Raw genomic sequence first — 16,267 nt, 5'->3', positions numbered from 1 at the left:
ATTTAGAAAAATTATATATTTGGCTATTTATTTAATATGTAGTGTTTAGCTTATTTTTTGGTATTGTGCATGCATGAATACTAAAACGTTTTATAATATATATATTTTTTTTCTTTCTTTCTTTTTTATTTAATTATTATTATATTTATATTAGTTTTATATCTATGGCTGAAGGTGGGTTTAAACTCAACTCTCGCGATATTCACTTTGAAAGCACTTTGCCTTTTATTTCCAACAGTTTACAGGTGTTTGTTTTCATTATGTCATTTATCATCAATCATTGGAATTAGAGCAGGATGAAATAAGAGCTGGGTTTTAGAAAAATATATTGGATTATTTTATTATTTTTTTATATTACATATGTTGTCTCTATTTAGTCATATTATGTATTTATTTAATAGGTAGTGTTTAGCTTATTTTTGGTAAATAAATAAAAATAAAAAACAGTTTTACATAATTTTTGTATTTATTTTATTTTATAGTTTTTAATTGATTTATTATTATATTTATATTAAAACTCTTTTATATGTCTATGGCTAGAAGGTGGATCTAAACTCAACTCTCGCGATGTTCCACGAGAAGAGGCAACGTAACGTAATCTGCCATTCCATCCGCATCCATCCATCGAGGAAGCGGCTATTACTTATTTATCGGACACAATAATGGCTTCAACCCAACAACTCCGCTGTTTTATGATCTATCCAATCGACATAGGAGGGCCGAGGATATCTCAGTCGTCGTCTTGAAGCCTCCATAACCTCCGGTGAGTAATAAATAAGTTGTAAACCGTTATCTTAGCTGACTGGCATCTTGTCCTTCAACCAGCCGCGACTGGTTCCGCTATCTAGTAGAATGGAATCCTACCAGCTGCCACCAAACTCCACTCTTAAAATACACAATTTAACAATAAACGCTTCTAGGTTGACGTATGTAAAGTTAAACCTCGATTTTTTTACATTTTGCAAATATTTAGCAACTATTCTTCAATTCGGCATGAGTTAAAATACACCAAGTTTAATTATTTTAGGAAAAATTGATGATTTATCCTCTGTGTCCTCCCTGACTCATTAACGATTATGACTAACGAACATTTATCATCAATCATTGGAATTAGAGAAATAAATAATACCAGCAAAAGACAAAAGGATTTTGTAATAATGAGCTGGGTTTTAGAAATATATTGGATTATTTTATTCTTTTATTATATTACATATTTTGTCATATTATATATGTGGATATTTATTTGATAGGAAGTTTTTAGCTTATTTTTAAACATTTTTATATTATTATTTTGTTATTTATTTTATTTTTTATTTAATTATTATTATATTTATGTGGGACTAATAAAGGAATATCTTATCTTATCTTATTACATAGTTTGTCTCTATTTAGTAATATTATATATGTGGATATTTATTTAATAGGTAGTGTTTAGTTTATTTTTTTGGTATTGTGCATGCATGGATACAACACATTTTTTATATTATTATTTTTTTATTTATTTTATTTTTTATTTAATTATTATTATATTTATGTGGGACTAATAAAGGAATATCTTATCTTATTACATAGTTTCTTTTTATTTAGTAATATTATATATGTGGATATTTATTTAATAGGTAGTGTTTATCTTATTTTTTGGTATTGTGCATGCATGGATACAAAACATTTGTATATATATTTTTTTATTCAATTCAATTCAATTCAATTCAAACTTTATTGCAGACTCACGGTCCAGATAAGAAAAAAAAAAAAAAAAAATACATTACATATTATACATTACAATACAGGAAGCACTATAAAAAGTCATGATTAAAATATATTAAATGTATTCATATTAATATAAATATATACATACATTATTATTATTTTATTGTTTTTTTATTTAATTATTATTATATTTATATTAATTTTATATCTATGGCTGAAAACACTTGCTTGCTTGATCAACCCCACGACACTAAACGTGAGCTTTTATTTTGAAGTAAATCAGTGATGCAGCTCCTCTGCTGCTGCTGCTGCAGGAATTATGTCATCATCCAACCAGCTTCCTCTGGAATAAACCTGCTGTCATCTGCTGGTTATAACAGAGGATAAGCTCCCTTTGTTGTTCATTTCCACTTTATCTTTCCCTCTCTTTATTTTTAGCAATATTCCTTTCTCACCATATTGTAAAAATAACCTAAAACAAAACCTATAGTTTAATGTTATTAACCTGCAGAGTCAGTCACATTGTTGAAGCACACAGAATGTCATTTTGAATAATTTTGGTGTTTACATTTGCAAAGATTCCTAAAATGCAAGGCTGAAATTAGATTAAACACGTGTATCATGATTAAGCTTGCAGAAAATTGATCAAAATGTTATCGAAATCGCAATATGGCCTATACTACAATTTTCAAATCGCAGGATGTGCAATATTTGTTAAAGGTGAAATGTGTTTCAAAGTAAAATTAAATATTTTTTTGTGCAGCAAGTAAGACATCATATTTTAAAGACTTAAGAAAACATCTTTGTTTGGTACAGATCCTTGCAAAAATCACAACATAATCATTTTAATGTTTTTCAATGAAAATGAGTATAATGCAAAAAATATCATTTCCTTTAATATCGCAAATCATATTGCAATAATCGCAATTACAGTACATAGTTTTTCAAAATCGCACAGCCCTAATTATGATGCACAACACATATTTATTATTCATATTTACGTTTGATGTGATGGTGCAACCATATAAAATGTGGTGGTGCCGTTGAGTTTTAAGTTTTCATCGAAAATAGGCTCAAAAGAACAAAAAAATCCCCATACAGTTTGGATAAAGATATCTTCTGACAGATGAAGAGGATGTGTAACTACTAGGTGTTTCACAGTTCTTTATTTTTAGATGAATCTGCTAAACATTTAACTTTGTCACACATTCAGTTGACCTTTGACCTCTTTTGTCTCCATAGTTGCTTTCCCTGGCCTAGACTGCTACCCACAATGCATTGCCAGGTTTTGTGTGTGTCAGACAGACCGATGTAACTGTTGCTGCTGCTGCCACTTCACCAGCCAGTCCACTTCACAACAACACAGCCGGAAGGTAGGATCCTGTTGAATGTCCGCCTTATTTAAGTTCTACATTGCTGCTGTAATCTGAGGCATGTAGATATTCATGGGAAATTATAAAGGATGAGGAGGGTTGAAGAATGAAATGTGTTTATCTGCTGCAGAGAAGATTCTTTCTGTTAATTACTTCTGTATGTAGATGTAGTAATGCAGAAACCTCTCCCTGTGTGTTTCTTTACAGATCCTGTCCTGGTTGATCTCGTTCATTCTTACTGAAATCATGTCTGGATCAGGTGATTTACCAGGTGAGTGTTTCATGCTGCAGCAGAGCTCGGCCACTTCATTCCAATGAAGGGAAATCCTAATGCTACAAAATACAGCAACATTTTAGACAATAGAGTGCTCTGCAACAGGTCAAACAGGGCAAAAGCGCTCTATAAATAAAATGTATTATTGTTATTATTATTATTATTATTAGTTTCGACCTTCCAGGAGATGGCGCTATGCCGCAATTGCTTTACTAAAGTAACTTGAAGATTAAACATTAAACATTATAACCATTCCTACACAGTTCTCCAACCATTTATTTTATATGTATATGTAGCTACATACTTCTAAGACATTATAACAAAAACAAACTAAAACTAAATATATAAAAACTAAAACTAAACCTTTCTGAAGAACCGAAACTAAACTAAAACTGGCAAACACACACTGTAAACATACAAAAACTGAACTAAAACAAGCAAACACTCTGAAAATTCACTAAAAGTAAACTAAAAACTGACAAACACACTCTGAAAACTCACTAAAACTAAACTGAAATGAAATCGAAAAGTCAAAACTAAGATAAAATAAAAAAAATAATTGAAAATTCAAGCCTATTATAACTTTGGCATTGAGTACAGTTTCCTTCTCTTCTCCCGTTTAAAGCTGTTGTTTAGTCATCGTCGTTGTTGTTTGTGTCCACAGCCCTGGAGGGTCCTGGGATGGGCGGGATGAGGCTTCCCATCGGGATGACCCGACGAGCCCTCAGCTACGACGACAACATGGAGGCCCCCATGTCCACGCCCCCCCATGACATCAGCATCAACAACCTGTGGAGACGACCCATCATACCGGAGAGGAGGTTCACACACCTGGCTGAGGTGAGACAGACACAAACACACACAGAGCTGCTTTACTATTAAATGATTCGGTTTTATCATCAAGATGACAAGTGTGTAGATGATGATGAAGATGATGATGATGATGATGATGATGTCGTTGTGTTTTTCCCACCAGGACGATGAGAGCGGTGCAGTGAGTCAGTCTAAAGTGCCATACAGCGCCCCCTCCAGGTCACCAGTTGTAGTGAAAACTAAGGCCTCCTCCATGATTATGAACTCTCTCATCACCAGTAAGTGGGATCTGTTAATGACCATAATAATCTCTATTAAGATAGATTGTCACTTTGAACCATCATTAAAGCTTTTTTTCTCTCTCTGTCTCTCAGAGCAGACTCAGGATAGCGTGTACAAGTTCGAGCAGAGAGCCGGGCTCACCGACACCAGCTACACTCCCCACAAAGGTCTCACCGCCGAGGAGACCAGACTCCCCCACCGCATGCCCGAATCACTCCAGGTAAGAAACACATTTTAACACGCACACACACACCACACGTGTACAACCAAGATGCAGGTGATTATTTATTAGTGGGCGTTCGGACAGAAAACAGCCTGGAGCAACAGAAGGGTCTGCGTTAGTTGTTTCAGGTATTCTACTGTGATATGTTTTTATTTTATTCACTTATTGTATCGTATTTAAGTTGTAAAACTGTGTTCTATTTTATTGTGATTTTATTAATCACATATTTCATTGTATTTAATCGGATAATTTTATCTGTTTTATTGTTATTTTACTATTCAATTATTTTATTGTATTTAAAGTGTATCATTTTATTATATTTTATTATTTTATTAATCACTTATTTTATTGTACATAAGTTGTATAATTTTATTGTTATTTTATTGCATTTAAGTTGTACAATTTTATTCTGTTTAATTGCTATTTTATTAATCACTTATTTCATTGTATTTATGTTGTATAATTTTATTGTTATTTTAATAATCACTTATTTTATTGTATTTAAAGTGTATCATTTTATTATATTTTATGATTTTATTAATCACTTTTATTGTTCATAAGTTGTATGATTTTATTCTATTTTATTGTTATTTTAATAATCACTTATTTTATTGTATTTAAGTTGTATAACTAGTTTGTTGTTGCTGTTTAGAAACTGCAGATCCAGAGCATGGAGGTCAAAGAAGAGCGGCGCGACTCCTCCGCCCAGTCCACTCCATCCAACACTCCTCACAGCTCCCCAAAGCAACAGCAACGCAACAGGTACACACACACACACACACACACACACACACACACACACACTCACACTGAGTCCTGTGGTCTAAATCCTGTTTAAGAGTGCATGCTGACCAGACAATGGGAGACACTACAGGTGAATAGGGTCAAACATTTAACGAATAGATATCACCATGAAACTTCTCCAATTGAATACTGACATTAAGACAATTATTTTTTCTATTACAAGTTTTCTGAAATGTTCTGTTTAAATATGCAAATGAGGTATTATCTAATGCTAACGTTTGGTGAATTTAGGAGAAATCTACAGACACAAGTAGACAAAGTAGTAAAATAAATACCTAAATGTGTGTTTTGGATGTTTTCTTTCCACTAGTCTGAAGGAAAACAAAGCAAAATAGTCAAAAAAACTCAAAACCAATGTATGAAATGTAAGGTTTCACTCTATGTGTTTGTGTAGGGGCTGGTTCGGCAGTACGAGTTCAGAGGTCAGCATGAGCTCCTCCAACAGCAGTGTGGACCTCGGAGGAGGAGACGCGGCTGTTGAACGGTGGAGCGTGTTCGGGCCGCGGCCGCTCGTCCACAAGTCGACATCTGACATGGGATCAGACCCTACAGCTCCAGGTAAACAGCATCGCCTCACTGTGGGACACTGAATCTTGACACAAAGAGCTTGAAGTGCTCAGAAGTTTAAGGATTTAGTTTATTGGTTGTCAGCAAAAATTCTTCCCATGGCATCGTTTTTACTAAACAAACAAACTGGAAAAGGAATCTCTCCAATAAAAGCTCACAGCTCTGTTTGTTCAGGTGGAAACAGACCAGGATTTGGGTTAATGGCTCAACAAATGACCTTCAGACTGACGCTACACACTAAAATGTAGTGCAAGTCTATTCACGTATTGACTTTGGCTACCAGTGAAGTTTTTTCTGCATCCCAGTGATATAAAAGTCACATCAGACCACTTTAATTTGGAGCACTGACGGCTGCCGAGAACCAACATTTATGATCCTGTTGGTTTGGAAAATCAAAATCTTGTTTCCAGGATGACTGTAGGTAGGTAATTTAAGTATAACAGGTTTGAGGAATGACTTTTCTTTTGTGTTACTCGGCTGGAAAAAAGGGTTTGTAGACTTTTCAACAAACCAAATAACTGCTTGATCTCATTCACAACATGCTGGAAAACTCACACTAACCTGTGTTGGTTTAATCTACTATCATAAGTGGATGGATATTGACATTTATAATAGAGGCTGATGCAGTAAAGTAAACTTGAAGACAGAATATGTTCATCATTAACAGGAAAGCCTTATTCTAACACACTATTAGGTTTAGAGATTAACGTAAAATATGTTTTGTTTGAACAGGCATTCATTTACATAAGACACTGCTGCCCTCAAACTAAACAGGAAGGCAGCTAAAATTATTTTCTTTTCAAATTCAAAGGCATTTATTTGCGCGGCCTGATGCAATATTGCCAAAGTGCTTTATGAATGTTGACAAAAATGTTTACATTTATTCAAAACAACTGTTACAATGAATAAATAGTAAAAAAGTAAGCAAGTAAAAGTTTATTCAGCACTTTGCTAAAACAAGGTTACAAAGTGCTATTGTAAAAAGCATTTGAATAATAATTTCAATCAAAGTGTCAACTGTAGATTCAGTGCTCTCCGAGTGCCATTCTAGTTTCACTATGGTATAGTAAGCCATGGGAGAACTTGAACCAGGACTGAACGGGGCAGACTGTCAGACCCTGCTGCAGTAAAATGAAAGGTTTTCTAAAGGGACTCTGGTGCTCGGAAACACTACCGCTTTTGTGAAATGATTTTTTCTTTTCTCTTTTTCCCAGCTGGCTTTGCTCTGCAGGCATACCGCGGTGCCCACAAGCCGACCCCCATGGAGGTAATGAAGTCTCAGGCCACGCGGCTGGATGACAGCACCACCGCTCAGCAGGTGGCCCCTCCCAAGATGGAGATTCCCACGGTGGAGGGTCGACGGCAGGGAGCGCGACCACACAAGCTCAAACCAAGAGACATGAACATCCTGACGCCCTCCGGCTTCTGAGAGGACGTCTGCCGAAGCTGCTCGTCACTCAGACGCCAAAAGGTCCCATGAAATGAAAACTTACTCTGTGGTTTCATCACGTGTTTGAAATGACGTCTCCATCTGTTGATGTCATCATAGATGTTCGGGGTGAATCCTGCAGGTCTGACTTTGCAGATAAATCTGTTTTAGTACAACTTGGGTCTCATTTTCGTAGTTTTGTACATCATTCCTGTTAGTAATAATAACATTGAACTCAACAAGGTTATCACTAGCCGTGTTTCCATTCAAGTATTTTTATGCACAGTTTTAAGTATCACATTGGAAACGCTGTATGAAACTGCATGTAAAAACTTGTTAAACCTCAGAGCCGTTTCATGGGACCTTTAACAGCTGCTCCAACATTCAGATCACCACTGTACTATCCACCATCTGCACCGTGGAAACAATTCTCGATAAAACATTTTTAACAATTTCCCATCTCCATCTTTGAGGAGTTTAACGTGTTGCTTGGCTGTAAAATCATCTCTCACCTTTTTAACCATTACATCTAACTAATTCAACCTGGAGGGCCACTGACTGATCTTGAGATTTTAGTCCAGCTGAAGGTGAAGACGATGTTTAAAATGATCCCCTGTAAATGCACTTTATCCCCACCAAATGCTCGATTATCCAAACCCTCTCGCGTTACACAGCCCTCCAGGATGCAAACGAATGGGACAAAAAACGTCCTTCTTCGTTGTTGATCGTCTTAATATCCTCTAAAAACCTTTCACTTGTCTTCTTAAAGGGGCATTTCAATAAGCAGGGTGGGAAGAACAAGTCTTAACCAATTCCTAAAACCAACAGATCAAAACAATCCAAAAACAATCGTAAAGAAAATGTGTCTCAGGAAGTTTGGCAGGCTCCTGCTCACTGAAACGTTCCACTTATATGTTTTGTTACACCTTTCTTTTATATAGATGTTTTAATTTATAGCTTAAGATTTTTTTATATTCTACTGTAGCAACAGATTTTGTTCATTTTGGGAGCTGAAGAAAAAAAATGTGTACAAAATCAGAGCTACATGTGGCCAGGACTCACACACTGACGGTGCAAAATTGGAAATTAGTTTTCAGTGGGTGAGCTCACTCAACATGTCTGCCTCTGTTTTCCACCAACGGTCAAATATGAAGGCTGCCCGTTACTGTTTCTGACGAGTTAACAGCTGCTGTGTGCACGCTGACTGAAGAGACAGATCCTGCACAAACCTTGTGTTGCTCGGAAAAAAGTGAAAGAGCTTTTCAGTCATGTAGTCGTCAGATCGAGGAAACGTTGAGTTGCCTCACAATGACAGAAAGTGACTGAATATAATAGGTTTTATTCTAGATGCTGCAGCGACATTTCAGCAGCATTTCTGCAAGATGATGTGTGTGTGAAGCTTCGTAGAGCTTAATGAGCACTATGATTCATCTGTCAAATGAAATGTAGCACCTGGTTGATTGTTATTATTTCACTTTTATTAATAATTGGAAGCAGACTGTTTGCTGCTAATAGATTCCATGTGACACTGCAGTGGAAGTGAAAATGTATGGAGGACAGAACTTGCCAAAACAAAAATAAATAAATTACTCAATAAATTAATATATATATTAAATGCAATGGAAAATTTGTGCAGAAATAAATTCATAAATAAATACATTTAAAAATAAATATAAAATGAATAAAAAAAATAAATGCAAAAGTAAATAAATAAATTTAAAGAAAGATTAAGAAAAATTAAACAAGAGTAAATAAGCGATTAATACAAAGATAAATAAATAAAGTAGCTAATTAAAACAGAAATATCAAATAATGTCACATTTTATTGATTAATTAATGGCTACATTTATTTTTAATATTTTTTTTCTACATTTAATTACATACATATTAATTTATCAAGTCATTTATTTATTTATTCATTTATTTTTTAATTTGGCAGGTTCCGTCCTCCATAAAAATGTCATTTGCGACCTGGCGTCAGTCAGATGTTGTGTTGACCAATCCTTAAGCCGGGTACAGAAGACGACACACTCTGCTGTCAGCAGCTGTAAATAGTAAATGAAGATGACTGTTTCTGTTTCTCCGTTAAAGATTATGTTAAAGTGCTCCTGTGTTTTAAAGTGTGACGCTGTTCCCTTTAAATCTCTCCCTGACTGAAGTCTCCTCTGTGTGGTACAGTAGTGTGACTCTGTAGTACAAAATGACTGAATCACAGTTTATCTGTTCAACATGTTTCCAGTTGATGGTAAAGAGACATTTTTCTTGATTTGTAAAGTGAATCTTGAGAATAAATGTTACATTCTCATCAAGAAAAACGAGTCAGTGCTTCGATATTTGTTGTTTTTCTTCCACCGAGTTTGACGAAGCAGAACAATTACTATCTAACTGTTTACTACCATATAAATGTAATGTGTTAATTCCAGTGAATTCCAAAAGCTCCGGCCGGGTCTGAAAAGTGAAGCCAATGCGGAAGTGCCTTAAACTTGCATTCTTTCTAACAGCCAGCAGGGGGCGACTCCTCTGGTTGCTAAAAGAAGTCAGATTGTATAGAAGTCTATGAGAAGATGAGCCTACTTCTCACTTGATTTATTTCCTCAGTAAACATTGTAAACATGAGTTTATGGTCTCAATCTCTAGTTTCAAGTCTTCTTCAATACAGCATGATGTTCATTTAGTAGATTATGGTCCCATTTAGAGTCAAATAGACCATAAAGCAGGGGATGCTTTAGGGCGGGGCTACCTTGTGATTGACAGGTCGCTACCACGGCGTTGTCATGTCTGGCAGTTGTCCGTGACAAACAAAAACCAAGTTGGTGACGGCCAAAATGCCGAACTCAAGGCTTCAAAATGTCAGTCCACAAACCAGTGGATGAAAGAACAAAGTCAGGTTCATGTTAAACAAACCAGTAACCAGTGATTGGCTGATATTGGCTTGTCGCTCCTCCATTATCAGTCAAAGAGGAGCTTCCTGCCCAATCCTGAACCGTCACATTAAACAGAATTTGGAGGACAAACAAAAAAACGAAATTAGTCCGATTGTATTTCTCAGCAGACAATCAGTGATTATTACCAAATACAGCAGATAATCTGGGGTCTTAAAGTCAACCAGCCCCACCGGACACATCATGTTCAAAACTGACAAATACACTGAAAAGAGTCACTGATTTATACTGAGTTTATTTTTTCAGGTAAAGCGTGAGAGTGTTTTATTGCAAAAGCATCTTCATGCAGAGTGAACAGGACTATCTTTATGTTTGTAAAAACAGAAACGTCTTCACCCTGCTTCTGTTGGAGTGAAGTCAGTCTCACTACTCATTTCATATAGCATCCAGTCAATGTGTCTTTGTTATACTGGAAAAACAGTGTGTAGCCAGTGAGGAAAAATATCCAGTTGATTCAGAGATCTGTATCTTAAAGTTTGCTTGAATAATAACATTTGATTGTTTGTTTCATTCCCAACAAGTCCTGCTATTTATCAGAGCAAAGTCAACAGGACATGATGCTGCATTCAGCTCACGGCCAGAAGCCCAAACCCTCCATTCCTGTCCGACCTATCCATACCCTTCATCTTTCTATCCATGTTCAGAGACTCCCTCCTCCTCTTCCGCCTTCATCCCCTCCTCTTCTTTTGATATCTCCGTACATCTGGAAGAACAGCTCCATCTCTCTCTGCAGCGTGCTGTTGCGTTGGTCGGCGTCCTCTTTGGCTCGCTCCATGTTGCGGATCTTGATCTCGGCGACGCTGCGGCTGCGCCTCTGCTGCTCTAGTCCGACCCGCAGTACGGCAACCTGCCGCTCCAGGACGTCGTTGCAGCGCTCCAACCTGCAGGACACACACATACAGATATATATCAAATACAGTTTAAATGAAGGCCACTTTGAATATTTCTGTGCTGGTGTCTCACCTCTGTATCCTGGCCTGGTACTCGGCCCTCTGCTGGGCCATCTGATGCCGCAGCTTGGCCAGGAGTGAGTGAGCGTCCCTGGGTTGTGACTGAGGCTCAGGCCCCTGGAGGTCTGGAGGAGCAGAGGGGAGGAACACCTCCGAGCTGCCCATACTGAGAGGGCTGTCACTGGGTACAGAACAGGAGGCTGGGGAGTTAGGGTGGTGGACGTCATCATCATCATCATCATCATCATCATTGTCTTCATTGTTGTCTTCATGATCGTCATCATCACTGTTTTCCTCTTCTGCTACCTGACCTGAAGGCAACCTTTTAGGTGTCTTTGGCGACAAGTCAGGGCTAACCACAGCATTACTGCTCTCGTCCAATGGTAGAACCTCGCAGGAAGACCATGAAGAGGAGGAGCGCCTTGTCTGCCCCGCCTCCTCCAGCTCCACCTCCTCTTCACAACATCCAATTTGACCCCCCGGATCATTGGTTTCAAAATGTCCACCGGTAACTTCTTCCAACCTCTGACGTGGAGACGGTCTGTCCAGGTTGTCGTAGGCAGAAAGGTTGCTGTCCTCCTGACCCTCACTGCTGCCCCCGCTGGCTGCTCCTGGCGCTGCACCCTCTTCCTCTGCAGCACCGGAGCTCCAGAAACCAGCGCCTGCCTCTCCTGGGCCAGGCCAGGCCTTTACCCAGCTCATGAGCATCGCTCTGGGCTTGGAGCTGTCTGGCAGTGGATGTTGTAGCTCCAGGCTGGTTGTAGAGGCTTGGACGTTTGCAGAGGATGGCCCTTGGCCAGCGTGGCGCTGGTGATAATCTACGTTGTGTCTGTCAGAGTGGTGCTGAAGGGGCTGACTGGAGGAGGGCAGGGGGTAGAAGCAGTTCTCCGGGTGGGAGGAGGTGTAGCGATGGCCGAGGAGTCTCTTCTGGCCAGAGGACAAGTCTGATTTGGCGGAAGCAGAGTAGGCGCAGCTACAGAAAGAAAGGAAAGGTGGTGTGATGGATATGAGACAAGGGAAAGTTTGCATAGAGAACAAGAACGTTTGCATAGGGAGGAGTTGGTTGGGTCAAACAAACACTGACTTGTCTGTGAGATGTTTGTTTGAGATGTTGTGAGTGTTGGTCGATGGCGAAGCTTTGTTAGAGCATTTAGAACAGGTCTGTCGTACCTGGGGTTCTGTTCGTCTGCGGCGGTCTCTCTGGAGCGCTCTACGATGAGCGGCATAGACAGCTGGCGGAGGCAGGGCGGCGGGTGGAGATGAGGCTGCCTCAGAGCACTTGGTGATGCACGCAACCCTCCAGGTGGACGGGCGGATGCAGCTGTGGGGACTTTGGCAAACAGAGACTCGTGCTCTCTGATCAGCTCCAACATCAGCACCTGGACCAGTGCTGCACCTGAAACACAGGTAGAGAGATTAAGATTAACAAACACAAGGCTTTCATCCAGGAGACTGCTGTTTGTGTCCCGTACGCTCAGTTATCACTTTACAAACATATCATTTTAAACCCAACCATAATGTTTTTTCCTAAACCTAAGTAAGTGTTTTTGTTTGAATTCACAACATTAAGTGTTTACTACTAGCAAAAAGTGACGCCGAGAGGTTCTGACAAAGCGCCAGTATGTGACGAGTTTGGATGAAAATGTGTTGCAACCATTGTGCTTAAAAAAAAAATAGATTTGTCCGTATATAGTCAAAACCCAGATCCACTCTTCCTTCATTAGCTCAAACTCGTGTTTTTGCCAAAATATTGTTTGTTTCAAATCTAATTTATGACCCTTGTTCTAATGAGAAGATATAAACACTTAAATTAAAACAACTATGTGTATATTTTTTATGTGAAAAACATCTATTATATTATTCTAAAGAAATTATTTTTTTTGTTTAAAACTTGGATCCAAAATCCATGCTCTTAAACAACCCCTTGCCAAGATGTGATATCAGAGATGCTACGTAATTCATCATTCATATGGTTCTGTCTACCTCCCATGATGGTTTGCGGGTCTTCAGCTTTGGCTCGGAGGATGTTTGGCCCGAACACAGTGGCCAAGTTCTGGCCGCTCATCTTGTTACTGCTGGAGTGACTCTGGACCTCATTTAGAAACCTAAACACACACAAAGGCACGATTTACAGGACTTTACTGTAACTCAAGGAGAAGAAGAAACCCACTTTTGTTTGAGTTATGATGAATTCTGCAGTAAATTTACAAGTTAGGATTCTCTACTTTTGAATGCTGAATTCTTTCAAATGCAAAAAATTCAAATGCATTTACACCACCCATGTAAAGAATAAACAAAACATTGTCAGTCTCATTGAGTTTAACCATTTCCACTCAATATTCAATGACACAAGACAAATACTTGAATGAAAACACACAGACAGTCTAAATGAGGTAGGAGGGGTCGTCTTACTGGCAGATAAAGCTGAGCAGGTTGAAGTTTGCAACTGGCAACTCATGAAGAAGATTCCTCAACTCCCCCAAAACCTGAGAGAGGAAGAATAAGAGGATGGGAGTCAGGAGTCTTACTGTTTTGGTGCCAATGCCTTACACCTGTAAACACACCCAAACAGTGATGTCACGGCGTCCTGGAGTACACCTGTACATCACTGCAGCCAGGTGAGAAGTTTATTTTCAGGGTATTTTAAGCTGCTCTTTAACTAACGAATTGTTTGTGCTGCAGTTACCAGTGTGCGGTCACTCGACAGCTTCTGAGCACAGAGCAGGAAGTCCTGGTAGCGTCGGTAAGGAACCAGAGGCTCCGGCAGCTGTCGGAGGTAGAGCTTCAGCAGCGACGCCACCGTGTGGACGTCTGTGCCACTGCAGATGAAACACACAGCTAGCTAAGTTCTTTCACAAAACGCTTTAAAGGACAAGTAATCCAAAAACAAAAAGATGAGGTACCTGTCGAAGGACGGCCTCTCCCCTGCATCAAACGCCTCCTGCAGCTCTTTCATCAGACTGGCCTGTCCCGGCTGGCAAAACAAGCCCACTTCTTGCAGGCCGCGCTCCCGGATGAAGTTCACACACTGCTCCACCACCAGAGGAACTAAACGCACCCCATAACGTCGCTCATACAGCACCGTCTCCTCCAGGCGCTGACCAAACACCCCTGCAAGGGAGGAAGATTTTAACCAAGGTCACACCACATCCAATCAGAAACAAGATGACTGGGCAGGTAAGGTCTTAAGAAACATGTAGCTGAGGCAACCAAGGAACTGATCTGCAGACTGCTTCTCCTTCTGTGTTCATATCAGTGAAGTCAAGTCCAGTGTTTTCCTGTATCTAGTTTCTGAACACACTGTGTGTGTGTGTGTGTGTACCTGTGAAAGGGATCCAGACTCCCTTGTTGAGGCTCTTGAGCCACTCGTCACCCTGACCGGCGCTGTTAGACAGGAAGAAGTACGAGCCTGGGCTGGCCAACACGTCTCTGTTACCTGCACACACACAAACATGGAGGTTTTAGTCCAAAATCGATGTCATGCTGTGGTTAAAATGTAGTATGTCACTTCACTTCTATAACATTATCGGATTAGTCATGGACAGTTTACGTATCAACATCGATACAGCAGAACCAGCTGCAGACAATGGTTGAAATTCCACACCAACGTGCTATTAAGTATGCTAAAACACCTACGTGAGACTTTTTAGTGTTTCCGAAACCTTAGAATGAAACCAATAGTACACGAGTTGTGTATTATATCTGGTGAAATATTACAATATGCAAATGTTAGACATTACAGCAGCATAAATATCCCACAATGCAATGCGACAACAACATTCATAACAGACATTGATGGACAGCTCTGTAACATCTCAATATTTTAAGTTAATATAGCGTAATATGGTTTTTAAATTAATTCAGACTCACATGAGGTCGGTACGGGTTACCATGGTTACGCGTCTCCAACCGACAAGGAGACTCTCAGGCGGTGACAACATAAACTACTGTTTATTCACACAAAAGTATGTTGAATGATAGTATACATATGCACGCACGCAGCCAGTGTATTTTGTATTACCATGGCGTCTACATTACCCACAATGCAATTTGACCTATGTTCCAAATCGCACACTTTTTTTTTTAACTTAGTACATACTGCAGCTGCCCTTATAAAGTACATATACTGTTGCATGCAGTATGCATACAATTGGGACATAAAACTTCGTCATGACATTGCGCCTTGAATTTTGACCCTCTTGCTCGTATATCTGCCGTGCAAAGGATTGTGGGTCAGAATAGCCAGAAAAACATGCTGATTACGATTAAGATAATAATTGGCATTATCTAATGCTAACTTTTGGTGAATTTAGGAGAAACCTACCCACGCAAATAAACAAAGTCTAGTAAAATATATCTTTCCGAGACATGTTATGGAAGCAAAATAGTCCAAAATTTCAAATTTGAAATTGAAAAAAATGTTTTTTCCTGTAGTGACTCCCCTTAAGAAAGTGCCACCTTGACTTAAGTTGTAGCTCAAGAACAAAAAAATTAACATGGGAGCAACCATGTCAAATATATATACATTAACCCCCACTAGCAGCCACCATGTCCCATCATGCTCCACTGTTCATCCTCCTCAAAGTCACATCAAACACACACGTGCACACACTCACCTCAGATAAAAAGCCCTGACTCAGCATTTAACAGATGTCACTGAAGGGCAACACACACAACTAGAGTCCTGGAGGGATTAACAAATAATAAGCTGATGTGATGTGTGTGTGTGTGTGTGTGTGTGTGTGTGCATGCATGTGTGTGTGTCTCACCTTTGTGGCCTGTACTGTCATGTTTCCAGGACTTGAAGCAGCTGAGTCCCATGCTGCAGACGCTCAGCGCAGATTACACACCACAACGACGACGGCGATGTGAACAATGTTTTTTTTTTTTTTGCAGAAAG

At 39.0% G+C, this 16,267-nt stretch overlaps 2 protein-coding genes across 2 annotated transcripts; one reads left to right on the top strand and one right to left on the bottom strand.

Moving 5' to 3' along the window:
• Window positions 1–604: 604 nt before the first annotated feature.
• On the top strand, window positions 605–9,790 carry LOC141752382 (putative monooxygenase p33MONOX). Its single transcript, XM_074610262.1, has 9 exons — window positions 605–763; window positions 2,953–3,083; window positions 3,291–3,354; window positions 4,022–4,197; window positions 4,334–4,448; window positions 4,545–4,672; window positions 5,328–5,437; window positions 5,874–6,037; window positions 7,261–9,790. Exons 3-9 carry the CDS (start codon window positions 3,330–3,332, stop codon window positions 7,473–7,475), a joined length of 933 nt encoding a protein of 310 aa, XP_074466363.1. The 5' UTR covers window positions 605–763; window positions 2,953–3,083; window positions 3,291–3,329; the 3' UTR covers window positions 7,476–9,790.
• A 1,223-nt stretch (window positions 9,791–11,013) lies between these two features.
• On the bottom strand, window positions 11,014–16,267 carry LOC141753154 (rho GTPase-activating protein 24-like). The gene is made up of 9 exons (XM_074611539.1): window positions 16,137–16,267; window positions 14,690–14,803; window positions 14,271–14,478; window positions 14,054–14,186; window positions 13,780–13,853; window positions 13,351–13,472; window positions 12,538–12,763; window positions 11,381–12,340; window positions 11,014–11,298 (listed from the first exon to the last, which is right to left on the bottom strand). Exons 1-9 carry the CDS (start codon window positions 16,186–16,188, stop codon window positions 11,058–11,060), a joined length of 2,130 nt encoding a protein of 709 aa, XP_074467640.1. The 5' UTR covers window positions 16,189–16,267; the 3' UTR covers window positions 11,014–11,057.

This window comes from Sebastes fasciatus, chromosome 16 (assembly GCF_043250625.1).
Source record: "Sebastes fasciatus isolate fSebFas1 chromosome 16, fSebFas1.pri, whole genome shotgun sequence".
NCBI classification, from domain to species: domain Eukaryota; kingdom Metazoa; phylum Chordata; class Actinopteri; order Perciformes; family Sebastidae; genus Sebastes; species Sebastes fasciatus.
Note: the sequence above shows the minus strand (reverse complement) of the source record. Positions and strands in the feature narration are given on the sequence as shown.